This window comes from Cyprinodon variegatus, unplaced genomic scaffold, assembly GCF_000732505.1.
Source record: "Cyprinodon variegatus isolate N-32 unplaced genomic scaffold, C_variegatus-1.0 Scaffold35, whole genome shotgun sequence".
Classification (NCBI taxonomy): domain Eukaryota; kingdom Metazoa; phylum Chordata; class Actinopteri; order Cyprinodontiformes; family Cyprinodontidae; genus Cyprinodon; species Cyprinodon variegatus.
Window position 1 is genome coordinate 1,183,390 of NW_015150488.1, and position 25,176 is coordinate 1,208,565.

Genomic DNA, 25,176 nt, shown 5'->3' on the forward strand with positions numbered 1-25,176 from the left:
TCCTGTTCTATGTATATGAAAATCATATCAAATATCTAAAAATATTTGACATAATGAAATGTGTAGAATAATGGAATACAGGTTATATAGGAAAGTTAATAGAATGGAAATTAACATTGCTTTTTGTGGAGGAAGAACACTAAAAATATAAAAAGCATTTGTTATTACATGTGCTGAGATACTTGTATTATTTGCAAGGGGAAAGTGTTAGAGAGCCTTGTTAATGATGTTAGCTTAAGACATGTTAAGGTCTACTACACTATAAATTTACAACAGTTAAATTGTCAGTTGTCCAGCTGATAGTCTTGGATGCCCTTCCTACACTCCTAAATAAATTTTCTTTATTAAAACATGCTTCATCCATCCAGTCTTTTGGGTCCCTATTTTGTTCAAATGCACCACAATTGAGTAAATAAATAATTTATAATTGATAAAGAATTAAATAAACTGATGCATTTACAAATAACTTGCGTAATTGATTATTTAATTGTGATAAAAAGACTTAAATAATGTTCTTAGTTTACTTTTTGCATATATGGCTTGTCAAACCCTAACATCTAATTGGTTAGCGTGCATAGCTGCTCAACTATTGACCAATCAGATTATCTATAGCAGATTGATAATAGTGACTTTTACAGGCTAATATACAGAATGCATGTAGGGGAGTTGTATATATTAGCCTGTAAATTCATTAGTTCGGATCTCCTATAGCCAATCTGACTGGTCAATAGTTCAGCAGCTGCATACGCTGACCAATCGGAAGAATGAAAAAAATGTTTTTAATATTGTTATTTAAAGGTATAGTGGAGGATTTTTGTGATTTTTTTTTAAAACCCACCCTATTCACTTTTTAAAAAAGCACATGCACAACCCTGTACCAACTCCAGAGAGGGAACGCTTATTAAACGTGTGCGAGAGCATGCACAAGCCCATTTGTCCTCATGCACACAAGTTACTAATTGCATCACTCATACAAGCTTTCTTTCCAAAAGAAGATTTGCAATTTTTCGACTATGTCAGACTCACCATCAGTAAGTGAAAAATGGGGACGAGCGCATAGGACCGCCTTACATAAACATATCACAATAATGATTGACATTTAGGAGGACCGCTTATTTTGATGATCCACCCAGAAAAAGAACATCCTCCACTGTACCTTTAAGTCTTTTAATCGCATAATTAAATAATCAATTACGTGAGTTATTATTTGTAGGTGCATCACTTTGTTTAATTCTTTATCAATTATAAATTATTAAATTAACCAATTGGGGACATCTGGCCACAATGGAGATCCAAAAGACTGGATGGATGAAGCGTATTTTTAAAAAAAGATTGAATTTAGGACTTAAGAACCGAGCACCGACGAAATTAGTAGCGCTTAGTGACAGAAATTGTGTCATCACTTTTTTATTATTTTGTAATATAACTTCAGGGTGTTTGACCATCCAATCATAGACCTAATTCAGTGGCACATCAGATGTCTGTAAAGTGAGCTTCTCAGCAGTGATAGCCAATCATACAAGGAAAGACTGAGGGCCACTCAGGAGCTTGTGGACGGTCTAAACTCAGGGAAGCAGGCTTCAACTTGAGCTGCGCTTTTCCGCTTGGCCCTAGTGCAGAGGCGTAGCCAGAACATTTTTATAAGGGTGGCCAGGCAATAACCAATGTACACTGAGGGGTGGCCAAAAGCGGATAGGCGCCAGAACCTCAGGGTCAATACACTACACTGTTCCAACAGGAGATTTAATGAGCAAAACATCCATATTTTCTAAATGAAGACAAACTATACCTTCCTACAGCCTTTGCTAACAAGTAGACTCATATATTTAAACTCCGTGTTTTCTAAATAAAAGGTATAGAGGACAAAAGTCTTTCAGTTTTGAGATCTGGGGCATAAATCTTTTCCTTCGTCATTACTTACCTACTTGTATAGATAAACATTCTACATAAAATTGATATTTACAAGAACTAATATCTACATAAATTGAATATTTGATACGTTTTTATTAAAATTATTATTTATCTAGTATTTCACTGAAGACTCCCAGATGACTTGCAGAGACACATTTTCTCTTTACCCATTATAACACAAAATCTAGGTCTGTAAAGAGCATGATTTCTGTATTTATCATCTTCAATGTTAGTATATTGATGTGTATAATTAACCACAAAAAGTGTAAATGTTTTGAATATTCCACCTTAGAGTATTACTGCTGCCATCATGCCATCATCTGTGTTAGAGGGAAAAAATGGTAGGCGTGGCCACAGGGGTGGCCATTGATTGGCAAAAGGCCAATTTATACTTCTAAAGCATAGCCTCTGAAACTGTCAAATCTGTCTCTGTGTGCGACCACGCCCCCTGCGCAGAGGCTCTGCAATCGTCTTCGTGCACCTCAAAAAAACCCTGACTACACGTCGGACGATCCCAAACCCGCACAGACCTCAAGCGGAAGTGCACAGCCAAAAAGCAGCTGTGATTGGTCCTTGGTATGCCTTTCCGGCAATCTGTGTGGTCATCCTTCTCAATTCGGTGCCGGGTCTCGCCATTTTTAAAAACTGAGGAATAACAACAATAGATACTCGAGATCCATCTCTGTGACCGTGATATCTTCCAGACGCGCTGTTGTTGTTTTGGAAAATAAACACTCCTGGCGGCGCTGCCAAAGAAGTTCTCGTGACCATCCGCCGAAGTTCTTGCGAGTACTCGAATAGGCTCCCCCCAGCGCTTTGGAGGGACACTGCTGTGCGTCCCTAGTAATTCCAGACCTACGTTGCAGAAGCATACCAGCAAAACTGGTTCGCGACCAGACGGAAGCGATATTTGATGTGTGCGGTTGCAAAAGTATAATCCAACCTTAAAGGGTATGACGTCATACACACTCCGCTTTGTTTTAAGAAAATATATAAATATAAAAAATATAACCGCCGTCAGGGGGCAGTGATTCGCCTTCATATTATGAATGCTGGCGTACCATAAATGATAAATTATGAACAGTTTAGTTTGTGCCTTCAACTTGTTGCCCATAGGAAGACGTTACTTGGATATAACGAAACCGAATATCTTCAGAACAGCTCCAAATGACACAAAACTCATATGGGTGAGTAGAACATGATAATAACATAAAATCAAGGGCCCAATGTAAAAAAAAAAAACAAACATTGTTCCCCTTTAAGGGGGGCCATGGCCACCCCTGGCCCCCCATCTAGCTCCGCCCCTGCCCTAGTGCTAGACAACTTTCTGTTTACAATAGAGTATCATTGTATTTGGACAGTTAAATGTGCAGGGGACATGTCCCCCCCGTCCCCCCCAATAAATTGCATCCATGACCCTACAGCTTGCCTGATGATGGGATAATCTGAGACCAACATGGAGCTTCACTCTCTGGTCAGCTGACCTCAGCAGCTAGAGAGGAGGAGTATTTGTCTGACAGATGTGTCAGTATGTTAAAGCATGAGTGCTGACAGCGGCTGGAAACTCAGAGCAGATCCATTCTGACTTCAGTCTCTGCGCTCTAATTAATGATCCGACTGCTCCGTTTGGAACCATTGAAAAAAGGAGCAACTGATGCGCATTTGGTGGGATAATCCACAGTTTATCTCTTTCTGACCATCTCGGTTTATTTTTTTTTTATTATATATAGAGAACTGCATTAAGAATCGAGCATATATGATGAAATACAAGGCAAATCAGACCAGGACGTACGACGGAGAGGGATTCAAGCGCAGAGCTGCGTGTTTGTGTTTGAGAAACGAAGAGGAGGACGAGGTGAGCTGAAGTTTGTAGCTCTCGGTGTTTACAGAGGTGCGACATTTTAAAAACTATATCCTTCTGGATTCAAACTGAAACAAAGCACAGCCTGTGCGATGAGGGAGCTCACTCTGCTTTAATTAGTGCTGTTAGGTGGGGCAAAGTTGAGCTTTAATTGGCTGAGGGCTGAAATATTTGACCTCTTAACTGCAGGGAGTCTGAGCAAACCCGACAGTGAATTCGAGGAAATCAATGCAGCTTGTATTTCAAAAAGACAACACGTCTTTAATCCATTGTCGGTGACACCCAGGCATTTATCCAATGACATGTTGTATTTAACTTCTGGCAGATACATGCAAGCAAAGTCAATCTTTATTAATACACTGCTGCCATTATAAAGAGATTGCATCTGTATTTAGTTTTGAGGTTTGTTCATTATGGAGTTTATCATTTCACAGGGACCAGAGGTGTTGCTGCACTGTTCAGTGTATGAACAGACACTTTTTTCTTTTCTCTGTCATTTAGGAAATACAAATAAATACGGTACAAAGAAATGTTGTATTTGGTTGAAATGCCTTCAGTGTTTTTGTCTTGGATCCATTTTGGGTTTTTATAAGCTTCTCTTAATAGACTAGCTGGAACTTTGGCCCATTCCTCCGAATACTGTGTCAGGGACCAGACTCAACAAGGACAAAAATAAATAAATAAATAAAATAGAAAAAAGTAGAAAATAATTCAATTTAATTCTTCCAAAAATAGTAAACAAAACAAAGATTTAATGTAAGAATAAATCAAAGGATAAATAAATTTGGGCCCAATTTAACTGAGGTCAACTGAACTCTAACTCTACACAAACAAAACTGACCTGCAAACAAACTAAAGATTGCTTAAATAGGGATGGAGTAACCCAAGGATACCACACGAGGGAGGCACGACATAACAAAAGAACCAATAAATACAAAATTAACTTAAGCATCCTATGAAAAAAAAAAGCAAAACGAACTTTTATTTAGTGAAAACAACATTAAGTGAATATTTAAGTGACAAAATTAACTAATCAAAAATAACTTGAAACAAGCCTCCCCCGTCAGTCTTTCAGAAAACAAATGGTATGCTCCAGGTTTCCTCCTCCAGCTGGTTTGTATCAGCAGCACCTCAAACAAAAAAACAAGTGTAAATAAACCATTCAGACAGACACTAAATGGTGCACCCATTAAGATATACCTGTCTAAATGAAATAACCAACTTAAACATATAAACTGTAATATAATATAAAGCAAAAAATATATAAAAAATACTAACATATTTGTATAACCTAGTCAGACTTGTTTAGATGTCCTTGATTTTTAGCCCATTTCCAGCTCTCCACAAATATGGATGTAGAGCATATGGATGTAATTTTTTGGGGGAACAGGGGGGGACATGTCCCCTACACTTAGTCAAATGTCCGTTTTGGTCCCCTGCACCCTTTACTGTCCAAAAACAAGGTTACACTACAGTACACAGACATTCGTCGAACACTAGGACCAAGTGGAAAACCGCAGCTTAATCTGAAGCCCTCTTCCATGAGTTTAGACCGCCCAAAAGCTCCTGATTGACCCACCGTCTTTTCTTGTGTGATTGGCTGTCACCGCTGTCACTCATGAGAAGCTCACTTTACAAACATCTGATGCGCCACTGAATCAGATCTGTGATTGGATGGACAAACACGCTGAAGTTAGTTATATTGAAAAAATACTTGCGTCCCCCCCACTTCCAAAATCATCATTTCGTCCATGGTAGTCGCCATTTCAAGTTGAAGATGGATAATTATTTTACCATTGTTATAATTTGTAAGAAAATCAATAAAATTAATAAATTCTAGATTGTGCTCGTTGTAGACCCACAACATACAAGTAGGCTATTGTTGAAATTGTTAGTTATAATTATTTTCAATGTTTCTTTCATGCAAGCTTCAATAAGTATGGATATGAATAGGAAATATGATCCTTTTTCATTAGATTTGTTTGATTTCCGAGGGTATTACTTGTGTTCGTGACACTTTGACTGATACAACCAATATCTCAAAATGTAAAGATACACTTTAGGAGTCATGTAGCTCTCTGTTCTCCACAGCATTTAACTTTGCGTTTTTACAGTAAACACTTAGAAAACTAATTTAGAGGTAAATGTAGGGCCACTAGCTATTTTTAAGACTTATTCCTCCCCAAGCTTTAACCTCATTGCCTTTCAAACTCAGCTGTAGGCATACACATAATTATTGGCTATAACAAAGTTGAGTATTCTTTTTAAAAAATCAATTTTCTGGTACTTTTTTTTTTGAAATTCAACAGGAAAGACGCTTGACTTTATTGCGTCAACATGTTGGTGCAGCCTGTTTCCTTTCATAAATTAGAATCATACCATGATCTGCTGCAGTATGGTATGATGCCGCTTCTGACCTTCTTTAAGAAGGCTCAACAAAATGTGACCTTTCACAACTGAGAAAATAAACCTCTGTCCCTGTGTAGACCAGGTACTAAATGAGCTGTGGGCGAGGAGTGCAAACACATGAATATACAACAAATTCAAAATGTACTACTAACACAAACATGGGACCAGCAAACACAAACATGAGACTAACAAACACAAGGCAAGGTAAGTTTATTTGTATGACACAATTCAGTATAAGGACACTTCTAAGTGCTTTACGTGAATTAAACAATAAAGAAGAAAAAATAAAAGCAGAATAAAAACAAATGAAGATAAAACACTATAAAAGCAAGTAGTAAAACAAACAACAGTTGGACCACAACCTTAAACTAGAAATACCTCAGTCAACGGTTTAATTTTAACGGTCAAGGGCAGTTCTAAACAGATGTAATTTTAACTTTCACTTAAAAAAACAAAAAACATACTTGCAAACAAACACACAAAACAAGTTTAGACTAAATTTGCTGTAATAAAAAAAAAGAAAAAAAAAAAAAAAGAGAGAGCCACGAAGTGAAAACATCTTGCAAACACAAAACCTGCTGCAAATAAATGCAAAAACAACTGCAAGTTAGGAAAAGCTAGAAACTAGCTTTGCATAACAGGAGCAATCCAGACCATGACGATGATTAACACATACTGAACATTACTACAAATTAATGTCTATGGGCCAGATCTGTTAGAAAAAAAAAACAAATGGGAAGCTCACCCAGAGAACATTAGGTAGAGGAAAGAAAAGGTAAGTTGTCCTCTGTATCTTTTTTAAACGCATAAAATAGGGTGAGCATCCTATATATGCCCTAACTAAGGTTCTGGGCTTAAACAGGTGGGAGATTGTTTCTCCCTAGTGGTGTAAAGCACATCCGTTGTGGAGGAACTAGTTTTGGTTTAAACAGTATAAGCTGATTGTTTATTTTTTGTTTTTGAGTCCAAATTGTGCCAAACCAGTTTTGTAATCTTGTGGATGTAAACCCAGCTAATGCGATGTAATTGAAGCAACTTCAAATCATTGGATTTGCCGTCAGATTAGATGCTAAATCATGTCCGATGTGTCTCAGTCTTTACTCAGACAAGCATAACTCAAGCGAAATACAGCATGTTGTATAATTTTGATAAAAGAATAATATGGGCAGAAACCTATGCCACTAGAGAATACATTCGAATTACCTGCAGTAAATCATCTGTATACATATTTTTAAATTAAAATGTATTTATTAATGGTAAAATAAATAAAATTATACGTAATAATTTATTTATTTGTTTGTGTTAAAACTATATTTCCTTGAACTAAAATTTCAGTTCGACTAATTTCGCTTTCCGTTTAGATTTCAGTTTCAGTTGTAAAGTTCTAGGTTTGGCTAATCTAGCATTTTCAGCTAAAAACAACTAGTGGTGTAGCTGTTATTATTTCCCTGATACTTGTATTTTTTATGTTATACATTTAATAAAAACTCGAGAGTTTTGCTGTTGGTCATTTGACACGATGCAGGGCATCAGCCAAGCTGTTGTTAGGAATCTCTTGTTGGCTCCACCTCTCCAGGTCTACATGGAGTCGCATTGGAAGTTTCTCTTTATGCCAAATGCGAACCTGTATTCAGTGACTCTATTTTTCTAGGACCTGAAGGTGTGGTACAAAAAACAGAAAAGCAAAGTCAGTATTAAAGAGTTTAAAATTACTTTTTTTAATTTTGTGAAACTCGCATTCAAATAAATACATTTAATTTTCACTTTTGCATACAGGGTTATTACTCTGGGTAATTACTATTTGGTTTCTAATGGCACAGGTTTCTCCAAACAGAACCTCATATTAGCAGTTCAAAGCTTAAACAAATGGATTCTGGCACTTGAGGCACTTCAAGGTTTTGATCAATCTTTACAAAGCTTTCTATGGTAAAGTGCTCCAGTCCCTCATAAAGGAGGAAAAAAAAATTCTGAATTATGTCATCCTTTATTAACTAGGAACTAGCCGTCCCACTTTTGTCCTGCAAATGTCACAATGGACTAATGTCCAAACAATAACATTTTACAGGACAATTTTACAGGACCTTAAATGCTAAATAAACTCTTAAAGCATCTAGCTTAATTTTTCTACCTCCTTCCTTGCTGGCAGCACTTATTACAACCGCTGACGCACTTCCACTTTGCCTTAAGAGTCTTTACTGGTTTAATGAATTCAGTTGGACCCTAGTTATATTGAGAAGAGCAGCAGTAGAACCTTTGATGAGATAATAGTACTGATAAAATAAATGTTAAATCAATTGACCGCTGAATGATCAGATTAATGGCCAGTTACAGTTTATTATCATTTTTGTACCGTAACTAAAATACTTTTTTTAAATGGGATGTTTGGCTAGCCCTTTAAAGTATTATCAGGGCACTGATTTATTTCTCATATAATTGCAGCATTTTGGAACCTTCAAAGCTTTAGAATCATTTGCCAAAAGTGGTTTGCTCTTTCATAAAGCAAATGCCCACACTTAACAATGTACTCTCTCATTTTCTGTATTTATTTGAGACAATAATTACCTGTAAAATCCCCCTAGATACCAGTCTACAGTCTACCTGTAAAGTAGTCTGAGAGTTTTTGTTAGTTTGGAAAGGATTCTTAAATATTTAGTCCTACAGTTGATATGGTTTACAGGGCAATTGTAGGTCCAGTTAACACGTGGAAGGTGTCAGTCAGCCTAGTGACGGCAGCAGTTTAAGGAGCACATGTGATAGGCAGAGTATGAGTGCCTGTTACAGTGTGCTTAACATCAAGTGACCCTTTAGGTGCAATTTATAGAAACAAGGTGCAGGCACTGACTGTACGGACAGATCTGCCTTGTGCTCAAAACCTTTTTCCACTTTCTGTGCTGCTTTTCATCAAGGTCTCTTCTGCTCTTCTTCTGGGATATGTATGCTGTCATTAACCTGTCAGCAGCCGAGCTACCGTTCAACATAGAAGGTTACTGTTGAACTCAAACAGCTCATTGGTATCAAAGACAATACTTTGAATTGCCTGTCCAGATTCTTTTGTTATCCAGGATCAGCCTGTCAAGGAAATGTCTTCCCTCTCTTTCCACAGAAACTCTCTCTAGCACTATTAATGGAAGATAAATAAAGAGCTTTGCATTTTTTCACTGCCTTTTCTTCACCAAGTCAGATAAGGATGCATTCTGCTAATCTGTTAATCGCTTAAATACTTCTACCTTTCTAAAATAAAAAATCTAGATACTTGATCTAGGCGGATTTAAATGAAATACTTCATGACTTATTTGACAAACCGATCTTTTTGTGCTCATTTAGTTGAGTAACATCTCTCACACACACACAAACCACAACCTCCAACACCACTTACACATACTTTTCAACTATAGCTATATATAATCTCTAAATCTTTATCTGGCATTGTTTATTTCATTATAACCTCACTAATATATATAAGCCATATTCTAACTTTCCTATGTAATCTGTATAGCTTCCATATTTATTTCTTTTATAGCCTCTTAGAATTACTCTCTATTTATATTTACCATTTATAGTCCATACAATCATAGTTTCTGTACACATGTAAATAAATATTTATATCCTGTATAGCACTTCTAGATAGATGCAAAATACATTTCCTTGCTTTGTTCTTGTGTATTCTAATCTCTCTCACTCACTGGAGGGGTTCCTCAGGGATGTAATTTTGGTTCTATGCTGTTCATTCTAGCCTTCTGGTAAGATAACATATTCTATTTTCCCAATAAATAGTTATGCCCAACTGTCAAGCATTATCTTTCTGTTAAATGTCTTCAAAAGGCAAAGTGATTATTTGTAACTTGCATCTAGACCACTTCAATTAATCTGTTAACCTTTTATAGGCCACTGCAATACTTTGAAAATCATGATTCGAAGCCAATGGTGTTATTGGAATCCAGGACAAGACCTTATTACCTTTGTAATATTCGAAAAACAGGGATATTTTGTTGTCAAAAATTAATATAAATGTAATAACAAGAAACGGCCAACTTCCCGAATATATCAAGAAAAATAAAAAAAAGTGCTTCTAAGCGAAATTCATGAAAAACAGAAAGTGAAAGAAACACATTCTTTTTGGTACAACATAACCTTAGAAGCATTAATTCTGATGCTAGCACTTATATTTTTTTAATTTATAAACCTAAATATAATTGTTAATTAGGCTTATTAATTTTTTTACTTTACTTTTCTGACTATTCAATTAGCTTTTCACCTTTTTATTTAGGTAATATATCATTCAAGGGCTCATCTAATTGGACAAATACCAAAATAAGATGTACAGCAATGTAGCAGTATCTGTGCTGAATGGCTGGATATAGATCTTGTGCTTCTAGACCTCATTGAGGGATGGGAGGGATTCCATTTGTTAGGGGTATGCAAGTGATCCAAAACGCTAACTTGCCCTATAAAGGGTTAAATATACCAACAATGCAGAAACACATACAGTTATACAAACTGACACATTTCTTTCTCTCTCTGTTTTTGATTGTTCTTTGCACTAGTTTGTTTCAGAGGCTCACAGTTATTTTAATAGAGTAATTATTGCATTTCATTTACTCTATTATATTGCAGCTATGCAAACTATCCCGACCCTTTAAGAAAAAGTTAATTTCTCCTAAACCTGATAACTGGTTGTGCAGCAGCAGCTGCTATTGGGTGTTAAACATAACTGGTAACTAGTCTTTTTCGTCACTCTGGAGACACTTTGTTTCAATTCAGCTACACTTTGGGGTTTTTAAGCCTCTTCAGGGTCACGCCAAATTAACTCAATGGATAGAAATTAGGTTTTCCTGAGCTTTAAAACATAACTTAACGTCAGATACTCTGCTTTAGGATTTCTAGCTACCAGACAGCTGAACATTTTTTATTTTACTATTCTGTCAAGCTACCATTGGTACATACCTTGACATCTTCATTGAGGACAAATGCCTCATTAGTCTTAGTTCTATGTAAGATATAATAAAATGCTTACTTCCCAATAAGATCTTGTGGATAATCAAGATGGTTTTGACTGATATAAGTTGTTCCTGTGTGTTATCTCTAATCGGGAGTGGTTTTAAATTCAAACGCCACTGATGCCATTTTTGCTCAGCCTCTGTTTTGTTTTTGAACCATGAATGTTGGTTACAACTGTGGCAAGTCAGGCCTGCGGTGCTTTAGATTCAAATATCCCACCAAATTAGAGGTTGATAGTCACAGTTGCTCTGACTGTAGACATAGGGAGACTTAGATATAAAAAAAATAGAAAAATTTCCCTGACCTGGAAATATCAACAGGCGTTTAAGTTACTCTAATGTGATGTTTTTTTTTGTCGCTTCCATTTTAAAAGTAGCCAATGGAAATGGGCCTCTCTTAGCAAACAGTTGAGCTTAAAATAATTACACCTTAAAAGTGGTAGTTTGGGGTTTTAAAGGGGACCTTAGTTTATTTTATTGCAATGTGGTTTACTGCAGTTGACTTTTCGTGATTTACCTGTCGAATAAATATGCAGGAGAGGGGATGCAAAAACTTTCCTTTAAATCAAAGTGGCCAACCAAGAAAAGTTTGTTAACAAGCGGTTAAAACAAGGCCTGCGTTAAATCAAAGACCCTATAATCCCTTTACAGAGGACAGAGCATACATGTATCTGTGGCCAATGAATTAGTTAAGTGTTCTGTTTCTGGGACATATAAATATAAAGGCATGGCCAATTTCAGTACTATCCATTGAGATGTTATTTGAAATTTCAAAACCTTCCAAAATATTCCACTCCTGCAGGAGTGTAGCTCTCTGAGCGCTCAGTGACGTGTGCTATGCCTGTTGGGATCGTTAACCTCCTCTGCTAAGCTTCTTGTTTTCATACTAAAAGGCAACTGCTGATCCGGTGGGTTTTTGAAAAGCCTCGTCGCCGTCTACGTGCGAGTGCCTACGTGTTCTGCATGGTGTTTTGTGAGATTGCTTTTGTGGGTTAGGTGTTTGTGTTGTACAGCCAAATGCTGGTGTTTCTATTGTCCCAAGAGCCCTGTAGAAGGGCTCTAATGGACTCTGGCATTCAGAGGAGATTCACCATTGCTCTTATCTTCTATAGCTTTAATAACCCACAACGCCACAAAAAAACATAGCAAACAGCTGGTCTCAGAGGCTTTGAGCACATTTTTGCAGTTCTTAGATTTGTAAGAAAAACTGCTCTTTCAATCTGTTTGTCTGACTGCCTTTTTCTAACTCATGTCAGGATTTAAAAAAATCCAAGGAATGACAAAAGATCGCTTCCATATTGAGTCTTCAATCCAAAGCTTTGTTCCATCAAATAAAGAAATTAATGAAAAAAATCTTGAGGTTTGTTAAACATCTTTTACACAATGCCTCGCAATATACTGCACATTACCCAAAACATACAAAACAAAGAGGGCAGCATTATGCTGGGGGGAAGTTTTTCTTCTGCAGGGATAGGAAAGCTGGTGAAACTTGGCTGAAAGAATGCTGGTGGTCAATTTGGGTGAATGCTCCAGGAAAAACTTTTATAGGCTGCAAAACCCTTGAGACTGGGAAGCAGGTTAATGCCCAGCAGGAAAATCTCCCAAAACAAACTGCCTGAGCTTTAATGCAATGGTTTAATGCAAGTCCATTTATGGCTCTGGAGCCACAGGTTGCAGACCCCTGCCTTAACTGGACCTCTTTATTATTTGAGTCAAAAATAACTAACTGGACATTACAGATAGTATAAGTGTGTACCTTGATCATGCAAATCAATTAAACAGCATGGATTGCCATCATGTAGCTTTAGTGCGGGACAGACTCTGGACTCCAGTGTACCAGTGCATTGGTGTTGATCTGACCGAGTTCTCTATCTTCTCCAGGTTCTGCTGGTGAGCAGCAGTCGGCATCCAGACCAGTGGATTGTGCCCGGAGGAGGGATGGAGCCCGATGAGGAGCCCAGTGGAGCCGCTGTCAGGGAGGTATACGAAGAGGTGATTTTTTGCAAAGCCACATACAAACTCCACCACTTTTCCTGTTGTTCTGGATCCTGCTGGTGAGGAGTCGTTAAACTTCTATTGTCCTCCATAATTTTTAGTGCCTCCCCACAGATTAAACAATGGCTCTGTTGAATCGTTTAAACGGATCCATCCATATAGATGGAAGGTGGGAATCTGGACTAATGGCTCGTTTCTTTGGCTATATTTATACACAAAAACACCATAGATTAGATGATGGAAAGTAATTAGGCTTGAAAAAAGGGGTTTAACTTTAAAAGTAGATATAATACAAATATTAAGAAAAGGAAAACAGAGTCAAGTCTGAGGATGTCCAGCAGTAAACCTAAGCGAACCACATTTCAGTGAGTGACGCAATAGTTTTAATTAAATATGAAATCCCATTGGTATGATGCTGAATCTTTCCACGAAGCAAGTGAAATTAGGCAATTACTCTTTTAATTTCATTGGTGTCATCACTTCCCACAGTCTGATATGGGCTTTTTATAACAGGAAACCCAGATGGGAGGAAGAAATAATTGACGGTGTTGTGCAAACGTCCCATTAATGAGTTCTGTGGTTCACTATAGTGGGTGGCTGGTAGTTTTCCAACATGTTTCACAGCAGGGTGAGCTGTGAACTTCTGCTGTGGCTTCGATGATGTGATGACAGCTTTGAAAGATGGCTGTGACATTTGGGTAGAGTTTCCAGTTACCCCAGTTACCCAGAGCTTATAGATCTGATGTGTACCTGGATATAGATGGGCTGCACAAACACTACAATCATATGAGTGAAGATGTTATTTTAGAAAACATTTTTAAGCAGATATTTCTGTGGATGATATAACATTTTTCAAAAATCATTTACAGTATTTCAATCAACTCTTGAAGCACAGTAGAAGGAAAAATTTTCATCTCATTTATGAAAGTCACATTGATTGTTCTAAAAAAATTCGAATAGATTTGCTGTTTTTTTTTCTTCTTTCATTTTCCAATATACCCAAAATATCATTGATTTTTTTATTCATAGCATTCCCTTATGTACCAATGGGTAACTGCAGCAATTGGTCATAATTAGTTGAAATTATAATTAATTCCTTTTGGAAAATCTGTATTTATTTGGCACCTAGGAGGAGTTTATGCTTGTAGCAGAATTACCCATAAATCATCAGCTATTTTGTGTGACTGCAACATTCTAGATGACAGTCACAGCATGATATTTTAATGATGCCCTTTGTCTCCCATATGAGCTAAATATGGCCTTAACATTTCAACAACTGGCTTTTCTTTAAGAAAAAAAGACATTTTTGTGTCACATCCACAGCTATCTGATTGGTACCAACCTGTTTCTGCTGACTGTTAATCCGCAAAGCTTTGTTGGATAATATATAATTGTTCAAAGCCTAAACTATTCAATAATTAAAGAAAAAAAATATCCACACTTACTCGATGTGGATTCAAAACTCCTTCACCTGCTCTCTGGGTAGGGATGCTCCCTTCTATCACTGGAGAAACGGGCATTATTGCTAATTAGTGATCGACCTCATGGGTATTTGTGATGTAGAGTAAAAGTTTAACCCTCTCTCCCTGACAGACTACCTTAAGCATAAAAATGAAGTGCAGACGAAGAATAGTCATATTAGTGATCTGCTGATAGAACTTTTTTGAAAGAAATCATTGAGGTGAAAATGATGATGCCCCAAAGTTTGATCCCAGAATTAAAATCGCATCTAGTTAATGTCCTTCAGAAAGGGACATGCCATTTCCAAAACTTCCCTCGCATCAGTTCCCACCTCATCTCATCATCAATTTTGCTACTGACCAGAGGTGCTTAACTTGCAGTTGGAACATGACTAAGGATAATTGCATTAACGATTTTTGAAACCGAAAAACCAGGATACTCGGATACTAACCCCCGATCTTATTCAGAGTTTTCACTTATTCTGCTTTCAAAAACATGGCCAGACTGGACTTACTTAGATAACCAGACCTTCACATCTTGGCATCTTAAAATGGTTGCTTTCAAAACATATACATTAAAGAATAATATACCAATCAGAGGAAGTTAACTGAGATATTGTAGTTGCTATTTTAGTGTAAAGCAGCAAAAGTGTGATGTTTAAGTGAATGCTGCTTTACGATGATGTTCAAACTGATACAAAACCTTTTTTTTCTTTTTGACAATTACACACATTATAGGTTTAACTATAAGAATGGCAAGAATGGTAATCAAAAATGTAATCTCCTCCTTACTACTCATTTGAGGAAATGTGTGTCATGCTGTGATGCATTAGTTGACATAAAAGGGTAACTCTTCCATGATTGCTCCTCAAAAACTAAACCATTCATAGTCCTGGTTTTGTAGCCTAACACGATTACAGTCACCAATTAATATCTACAGTTAAAATAAAATTAGCATTAGGCTTTTTTTTATCTCCTTATCTGCCTTCGATCTTCTCTGACCAATCAGTCAGAGGTCGAAGAAATAATTATGAAAACAAAAATTGGATTATTTTAAATTTCTTCTCTCAAAAGTTATTGAAAATGTAATTATTTATTTTTCATATTTAGACTGATCCCTTTAGACACTGATTGAGCAGTTGTACAAAATGATTTGAGCTTCTGCATCTGCGTATTGACTAATACAGTGACAAAGCTGTTCCTTTTGTGGGAAACACCAACAAAATAACCTCCCTTCTGTTTTGGCAATAGGGATTTCCTGTCTGATCCCAACTGTTCTAAAACAAGGGAGTGGAGCTGTGCTGTTATAAACAAGACAGTCAGCTGATTTAGGAGTTCCTAGAGAGCAGAATGGTGCCTGTTCTCTAGCACCTGTTCCTGGTTCTGGTGTTCTCACCAAAATATCCCCATTTCTTTGTTGCCACGATTCCAGGGATTCAAATGTGATGCTTAATGCAATATTTGCTGCAAGACACTGAAAAATCTAATGAACAGCTGGAAGGCTTCTATCAGCATCCCTCATCTACCCTGCAAAGAGTCTCAAATTATTTTAGATTGTGAAGACATTGCAATTTTTTCAGGACATTAAACTATTAGTGGAAAAAAAATACAAAAATAGATGTAAAGAGTTTGTCTGCTTTGTAATGTTGTATTTGATTTTCTGAAATAATCAATTAAAAAAGGTTTAAGTGGGGCTCTATCACCCTGAAAGTATTTCCGCCTTTTCTAAATTTTATTTTTCAGCCAAACTAATTTAAATATTTTCTTAAATATCTTTACGATGTATCCAGATGTGGCTCCTCTGGTAACGGTCCTGGTCAGTATTTTCCGGATTTTTAGGAACAGCCAAGGGTTTGAGAAGTTCTGGTTTTAGGACAAGCAGATTTCATCTTTATCTTTTGCAGATGACCCTCTTCTGCTTGGTCCTCTGGCCTACAACATCCACATGGGGAGTTTCAGATGATGCAAAGTAGTTGGGACGGTGATCAACTCCACCAAATCCGAGTCTTTGATTCTTTACTGGCTCTGAAAATACACACTAAATGTCTCCAGTTAATTCTGAAATATCTCATTTTTGATAAATCCTATTAATTAAGTAAAGTTTCTCTTTTTTAAATAGTTTCTCTCCCTCTGTCTGTCACAGCTCCCCCTCTGCTCTTCTCTGAACTATGTTCTTAAGCTTGTTAATAAATGTTTCGTTTATTTTGCACTTTTCATCTTTAGTCGAACCAAACAAATCACAGCCCTTTTTTTTTTTTTCTTGAGCAGAACAAGAATCAAATCTTTATCACAGCATGGATCAGCTCAAGCTAAACCAAATGAATTAATTCACACATACCATGATATTACAGAAAGGCTTCCTATCTGCGGTAACATGCTCTCACTCTTCTTTCATTTAAAGGCTCCACACTGTGCTCAGCTCTTCTACTCTGACTGTAACTTAATCTGTCTGACTGGTGGTTGCTTGTGAGCATCACGCTTTCTTCACTGTTAACCTAGTAATGGTCTACATGCAGCATCTTTTTCTCTTTCATCAGATGCTAAAATCTGGGTTCACGCAGGGAGGTTTGTTCAACTTATCAAAGTCACTCATTTTGACCGGTACTGCCTACGGATTATCTCACTCATGTGTTGCATCTCTTTCTGTTTCGCTTTAAACTGCAGTGTCTTTAATCTCATTTAGTGACAAAAACTGCAGTCATGGACTGTAAAATTTATTAAAATACCAGAAATGTGCTTAAAGTCATATTGTCCAATAATTTGCTGCAGTATTTACTCTAACACTAACCTTTACCAGTATCTTCCTAAACCTAAAACTGAATCTAAAGTTAATCCACACCATACCTCTAAACTAATCAACCTAACACTAAAAAGTGTCTTTGGTCCCCATAAGGCCTGTCAAAGGATTTTTCCTTCTGCAAAGCATGTGGACCTGGCTATGCATCAAAATCACAGGTTTTGCCAAAAAACAATTTTCTTTTTTTTTTCTTTTTTTAAGCTACTTATATGGAAGTTGTTTTGTATGTTTTCCAACCAGCATGAAATATAGAAATTGATTGATTGATGGATTGATTGACTTCATTGATCTTACAGTGGAGAAATTTACTCTTTACATTGCCTCAAATCGATAAATCCAGATCAAGGTTTGGTACTGTAGGCATGGCCTTATATCTCTACAGTGCCCTCTAGAAGCTCTAAACCAAGGGTGCTCAAGTCCAGTCCTCATGAGCTACCATCCTGTAACTTTTACATGAATCACTTCTCTATCACACCTGAATCTAAAGCCTCAATCCCCTCCTTTAGCTCAGCAGAGGCGTGGTAACGAGCCACTCATTTGATTCAGGTGTGTTAAAAATGGTTACATCAAATAGTTGCAGGATAGTAGCTCTTGAGGACTGAACTTGAGCACCCCTAAACAATTAGCCCCTGTCTAAAGCCATGCATACAATGAGATTTATGACATTTGGTACAGAGGTGAACCATGTTCAAAACCCCACAGGGAGAAAACCGATTTTGATCATATGGAAAATGTTATTTCTGGCAATAAAACATCATGGTGCTATTAGTTTCACAAGTTTTCCAGTAGATCAAAGTTTTTTTTTAAAGCTTAAAGACAAAGACGTAGTAAATATTCCAAACATGTAATGCACTTTGTTTTTTTAAAGTTCTTTTTTCCTTTTACTTCAGGCTGGTGTGAAGGGAACACTGGGCAGGTTACTTGGGATATTTGAGGTAAGGCTACCAAGGCATATTTTTTAACCATCACTTTAGATTGCAACAAATAAGATAACAGGAATCCACTGTTAGCATAATACACAAGGCAAACTCTCTATTATAGATGAAAGCATTTGCATATTGTGTCTATTGAGTTCATATAAGAGGTGGTAAATGATTTTTCTCCTTCTTATTTCTTTTTCAGCAGCACAACCAAGACAGAAAGCACAGGACGTACGTCTACACTCTTATTGTGACAGAAACACTGGAGCACTGGGAGGACTCAGTCAACATCGGTAAACCTCCATTCTAATCCAGTTTGTCATACCATGAAATAAATCAACATAAAAGAAAAATACAAAATAAACATTTATATATCACTTGATGAGGGCTCTAATGTCAGGTTTTCTTTGTATGAAAAATGTAAAGCGAAGTCAAATTTGTTATTTCATATTTGAGACAATTTTGCAGAATAACAGCAACAGATTATTCTGAAATTAATATTTTAAATTCATGCAGTCATATTTTTGCCCTTCCAAGTGTTTGCCGGAAAATCACAAGACTTTTAACGAGATCTGTAAACATTTCATGCTGTTTGCATAAAAGAGTAAATAAATTGAGGTTTAGTTTTATTGTGGTTGATCCTTATCTATGATGTTAGAGTAATAAAATGTTTCCTCTAAACAAAAGGAGAATGCATTTTACATTTGTCATGTAGCATTGGTATAGAATAGTAGGTGTTCCTAATCAATATTCCCTCTAAGCTGCTCGCTTGTGCTATCATGCACTGCTCGCATTTTCTAGGAGTACAAGAAAATCTATGCAGTGCATAAAATAAAATCCAACAGAAACTGTAAATCAAATAGACTAAACACACTTTATTTTATTTTGTAATTTTGATTTTATCATTTGTTTTAGAATTTAAAAACCAACAATGATAATACCAGAAACCAAACTCTCACATCCCCCCAAGATTCGTTACATAATATTGAGAAACAAGGAACGTTTTTTGCTTGCCATACAACATTATATATTATAATAAATAAACAAGGAAAAACTTCGTCTTAATTTAATTTCGTTGGGCTCTTATAGCATCCTAGCCGCCTGGACACTAGATGTGCTAGCCAGCTTTGTTGAATTAAAAAATGTAGCTGTTCTGGCCACTGATCTCTATTTATTCACAGGATTGCTGATAGCCTGCCATATTGGTACTCCATAATTAGACAGGTCGCAATGTAAACAATGGACGCAGGAAACTAATAAGGCACTATTGGGATGCTATTACTCTAGTAACCCTCATCACGTGGTTATATGAAAAGAGTGTGGGCACTATATAAGATTTGATACCCACATTCTGAACAAACAACTAAATACCTAATATCTTAGTGTTCCAACATTCAGAAACAGCAGCTGATTTGATTTCACAGTTAGAGTGCCAGGGGGTCCAACAAATGGAAGCAATGTCAATGGGAAACAAAGATTCAAGGTCAGCCTTAGTGATCGATGTGTCTGCCCCAAATGATGGAAACATCATGAAAAAAAGAACATGAGAAATTTGAAAAATACCAAAAACCTCAGGGAAGAACTAGAGAGAGTGTCTGGAAGGTGAAAGCAACGATTGTGCCTGTGGTCATTGGAGCAATCGGGGCAGTGACACACTGGAAAAGTGGCTCCATAAGATACCTGGAGAAAAATCAGAGATATCGGTACAGAAATGCACAGTTCTAGAGACAGCTAAGTTTCTTAGAGTTAGACCTGAGCTTGAGATGAAGCAACCTCCCCTCCACCCAGCGATACGAGGGCTGGGCAAGAGAGCAGTATATAAGTTTGGCCTCAGCTTGCACATATTACTCAGGGGGCTTGTGTGTATGCCCAGACACATGAAAAAGTAAAGGGAGCATTGTTCACAACAATGCTGAAATTTGGAAAACCATTATTGCTGCTTTTTAACCCAACTTTCATCAGACCTAGATTTTTAGTAATCTATCCATCAACATAAAAAGGCTGTTAGTGCACAAAAAAATCACCTAAAAGTTGTCATAAGTATGTTTAAAATATGGATTAGTTTCATTTTTGAAATACTGGACAGATTTTATTTGGTGACAAAGAGCAATTGGCCTTGAACATTTTTATTCAATAAGTCAAAGTCCTAGAGGTCACAATCATAATAAAATAGCCTGTTTTGTTCAGTTTAGTTTTTATTCTATATACCCTATAAACAAGGTCAAATCTTTTTTAAATGTTGCAAACTGGACTGATATTTTAACGCTTTTTATGCTGGTACATCTCAGTCATCACTGAGCTGCCTCCATCTTGTGCAGAATGCAGCAGCTCACCTTTTAACCAATAATCCCTTGTGCAACCACATTGCATCCTGTTATCCTCATTACATTGGCCTCTCGTCTGTTTTAGAATAGATTTTAAACTTCTTTTTGTTTAACAAGCTCTGAGTAGCCTCACACTGTGCGGCCCGATGCTCTGATGCAATCTTACGACGGCTGACTGAATTTCAAACATGTTTGATATTCCACCGACCTCACGATTCCTGATCGTGAGGTGAATGTGAGAGGCTGATCGCCCCTCGTTACCACCTGCGAACTACACGACACACGATAAGGCTGAGACTCAGCAATCGGCCTGAAAAGGGCAAAAAGTCATACAGTGTATGCCCAGCTGAAGTCAAATCTCACGACTTATTGTCTTCTTCGAACAGGCTTTTAACACTTACAAGAGCAACAAGTGAATTTGCACCACTAGATGTGCTGTTGAGCACTGTCTGGCAATAATAATAACTGAACTTTATTGATTTTACACCAGAGAAATTTTCCTCTGCATTGAACTCATCCCCTTGTGAAACAGTGGGCTGCCATTGTGCAGCGCCCAGGGAGCAGTGTGGGATTAAGGGTCTTGCTCAGAGATCTAGAATGCAGATCCAACCAGGTACTTGCAAACTTCAACCTTTCAACCTTCTCATTTTAATGCAACTTCCTATCAAAGAGAATAATGTGAAACAAGAGGTAATTTGATTTGTATTAATCAATAATGATAATAAAAAGTATTAACGGGAAGAAGACTGATTCTACCCATGAAATTCAGACTGACCACATTATATTTTTTGATATATAATCTGAGATCTATCATTCCCTTCGTCTTATTATTTTAATTTACGATAAAAGATAAAATAGACTCAAGCTGCTGTCGGTTTAAAGACTCAGCCCTAACCACACAGAATACATGGAACAGGGACAACTACCAGATTATGTTACTCACACTGATAAAAATATCTGAAACTTTGACAACATAATAAAAAAAATCAATATGCAAATGTTTAAGCAATTAGTGATAAGGCTATTTAATCTCATCCTATTCTTTGCAGATGCCCTATATGTAGTGACAATTTACTCACCTCAGCATAATGGATTGTTTGGGGGTGATTTCTTGACTAAAGTTTATTTATTTTTTCAGTAATTTGGCATGGAATAATCTAACCAATTGGAGGCAGCCATAAACTGTTTATACCTTGGTAAACATTTAGGCCTGGATGGTCAGGAGATTATAAGGTTTAGGAAACAATAAGATGGTAAAATACTGCTAAAAGGAGTTACTTTTACCGCTTTAATTCCAATATGTAGAGTAAGAATAACAAACGGAAGATGAGCACTAAAAGTTAAGAATGCATAATTTAATTTGGTTTACCATTTTATGTTAGAAGCTTTTACTTTTGTTAGATTTTGACAGACTGTTGCTCTCTTGACCAACTAAAAGTGAGCCATTTTCTCCACTCCGCACACTGTAATTTAGGTCTCTCCACCCTTTGCTTCAAATACAATTAAAGGACCTTTGTGTTTATTTTCTTCCACACAATACTTTCTGTTTACATTCACTGCTTTTATAATCACCACACATCCCTGAGCTCTAAAAGCTGTAACCGAAATATGCTTCAGTCATTTTCCTAAAAATATACTAGAAGTTATGAAACTTTTAAAGCATCCATGCAAGCAGTTAGAATCAAGGAATGGCATAGAAGGGATGGATTTACAATGCTCCACATGTCTGCACCTTGAAGTGAAGTTCACCACCTGCAGAAAGGAAACGTTAGAGCAGCTAAACTCTTTTTGCTTTGGTTACAGTTCTCATGCAGGAGAATAGAGTTGGCTGCGATGAGTGATAACTGGAAAACAACTGGCCACAGCAAACATTCCTGCCCCCCCTTTCTCCCCGTTAACAGGCTGAACCTATTTCTGTGGGTGAATGAAGTAAACCATTACAGGCATCTCCAACAGACCAGTTGGAAATGTTTGTTATGTGCTACTCTATCCCTATAGGAGAGATACATTTCAAATATCAAACACCTTTAAAATAACTAGGGGGATGTTTCTTTTATGTAATCCACATTCCACGGTCACATTATTCCTCGTTTCTGGAATGTTTACGCAGGTAGGAAGAGGAAGTGGTTCAAAGTGGAGGACGCCATCAGGGTGCTGCAAGGCCACAAGCCTGTCCATGCAGAGTACCTCCGCAGACTGGCAGACACCTGCAGCCCCCCCTACGTGCCTGTGTGCGGCCCCCGAGCGATGGAGAGCAAGGCACCTCACTATGTTGTTTGCTCAACGCAGGATTCGGATCTCTTTAACAGATAGGACCTACAGCTAAGAGTTCCTCCAGAGGACACTGATGGACTACACTGGAGCATCGGTTGCTTTATAAAAGCATTTTTTTCTCTTGTACAAAAAAATTTGCTGAATTTTTTTTTTTTTTTTTTAAAGCTGCCCTTAAGAGAGAGTGAAAATGCTTTCTAGGTGTTTTTACTCTTCTTAATTATTTAGGTGAAAATTATAAGTCAGCAGAGCTAATAGGTGTCATTATACGGTGCAACTTTTGATGCATTTTCTTTGAACTGCGATTGTAAAGTTCTTAGCAGGGTCTTACATGGTGCATTTGTAACCGTAGAGTTACATTTTCTCTCTGTTTCTATTCTTCAGTTTCCAGAAAGCCGAAACTGGGAAATGTTTGCCGTAAGAGGAAGCCCTGTTCCCATACTGACTCATTGTCAGATAATTTCCTGTTGCAAGAGTTTTTTAAAGTGGAAGTAGCCGCAAGTGTGTGAATGATTTTGAGAAATCTTCTGTATGTTTCCTCATAAAACAGTTTTCATATTTTGAGAACTTGGTTTAAAGTTTCCTTTTTGTAATCCTAAGTGAATGCATAATTCCAACAAGCTGGATTTTTGACACTTTAAACCTGGGAGCTTGCCTTAATCAACACTAAGATACTATTTTGTATGTGTATTCACAATGTACTCATAAATAAGATTAATATCTGATAAAGATGAGTGAAAACCCTTAGAATAAATTCATCTTTTATAGCTACACTATAATAATGCAACCAAAAAAATCTAGTATTTAAAGATTTAAAAAAGCGTAACTCAGAGGCCCATGGCATCACTGATCCTCCACTATGCATAGCCATTTGCCTCACAGCAAACCCACAGATTCTTTGTGGCTAAAAAAATTAATAATTTTATCATCTGACTGAAGCCTACGGTTCAGATTAAAGTCCCCGTAGCACATGGCAACCTCTTCATGTTTACATGTGTAATGATAAGACAGAAAAGGATTTTTAAGATTTTTTTTATGGCACGCTTCCTAATCTCCCAATTACCATGTATAGAGCGTGAAATGATCATGAAGGCTTTGGTGACACTGAGATGCCTTTCTTATTGCAGTTCTGTAGCAGTGAGCTTTAGACATGTGTGTCTCTGCCTTACAATTCTGATGGCAAAATAAACTGTTATCTTTTCCCTGTCTTGTTTGGTACATCTCCAGTTGCTTAAAACTTTGTAAACAAAGCTCTGACTGTTCATATCAACAGGTTTTAGTGATGAACTGTTTTCTTGTACCTGGAAATCTACATATACATAACATAAGAGAATCTCATGTTTGTTTTTCCTTTTTTTGTGAAGAGTGGCCAAGAGAAATGGCGGCTATAGTGCCATATAGTACAGTTATTTCTTGTGAAATCAGAACGCTGAGTAACTGAAATCTTGGTTAGTCTGATCAACTTAAAAAGTAAAGCATACATTTCAGAAAAAGCTCCAGCAATACTCATTTTATAGAAAGTGTTATGACTGTCAAAATGTTTGGTACTGGATTTTTCTTAAAAGCAACTATAACTTAATATCAGATTTCCCAAATCCTCTGAAAGAACACTGAAAGAAATAATGCAAACGCATTTGGCAATTACTTAATCATATTTAGTTACTTTAACACATTTTTTTTTATGTCCTACTCTGCTAACATGAAGCAATTGTGTTAAAGTAACTAAATATGATTAAGTGAATGCCAAAAACGGCTGCATTATTTCTTTCAGTGAACGCACTAAAATGAAAAGGCTGGATTTTATTACATTTTGAAAGAAATTACATAACTTCAGCAGAAAAAAAGCTTTTTTTTAAAGCTTTCTAAACACCTGTTGTGGAGGTGTGAGCAATTGCAGTTGCAGTAGAACAAAAACCGTACAAGAAGCAACTCTTCAAATACATACCCAGCATGTCAAAGGCATTCAGATGTTACTGAGAAATAAAATTTCCTAACAGTGATCTGTTAGCAGCATTTAAAAAATGTGACATTCAACAGTATCATGTGTGAGGAAGCCTTGAACTACAACAAATGGGTGTCAAAGTGTTAGAATTATTTTAAAGTGCCTTAACATAAATTAAAAATTTTTTTTATCATCATGAAACAAGGTTTTGTGGAGGTTATAACTATAAGACAGCTAAAATAATAGTGTACTTTAATGAATAATTTGAAATGGAACTCTTAGGTGCCCC

The 25,176-nt window shown here is 36.8% G+C and overlaps 1 protein-coding gene across 4 annotated transcripts; it reads left to right on the forward strand.

The window, feature by feature from the left end:
- The first annotated feature begins 3,475 nt into the window (after positions 1–3,475).
- Positions 3,476–24,445, forward strand: LOC107103690 (diphosphoinositol polyphosphate phosphohydrolase 3-beta-like). Of its 4 annotated transcripts, none has more exons than XM_015403505.1 (5): positions 3,476–3,766; positions 13,060–13,158; positions 18,321–18,365; positions 18,556–18,643; positions 22,785–24,445. In XM_015403505.1, exons 1-5 carry the CDS (start codon positions 3,668–3,670, stop codon positions 22,985–22,987), a joined length of 534 nt encoding a protein of 177 aa, XP_015258991.1. In that variant the 5' UTR covers positions 3,476–3,667; the 3' UTR covers positions 22,988–24,445. The 4 variants fall into 4 exon arrangements, with proteins under 4 accessions (XP_015258991.1, XP_015258983.1, XP_015258975.1 ...); XM_015403497.1 differs by having other exon boundaries at positions 3,477–3,766; positions 18,553–18,643; positions 22,785–24,442; XM_015403489.1 differs by having other exon boundaries at positions 3,479–3,766; positions 13,060–13,170; positions 18,553–18,643; positions 22,785–24,437.
- Positions 24,446–25,176: the final 731 nt, after the last annotated feature.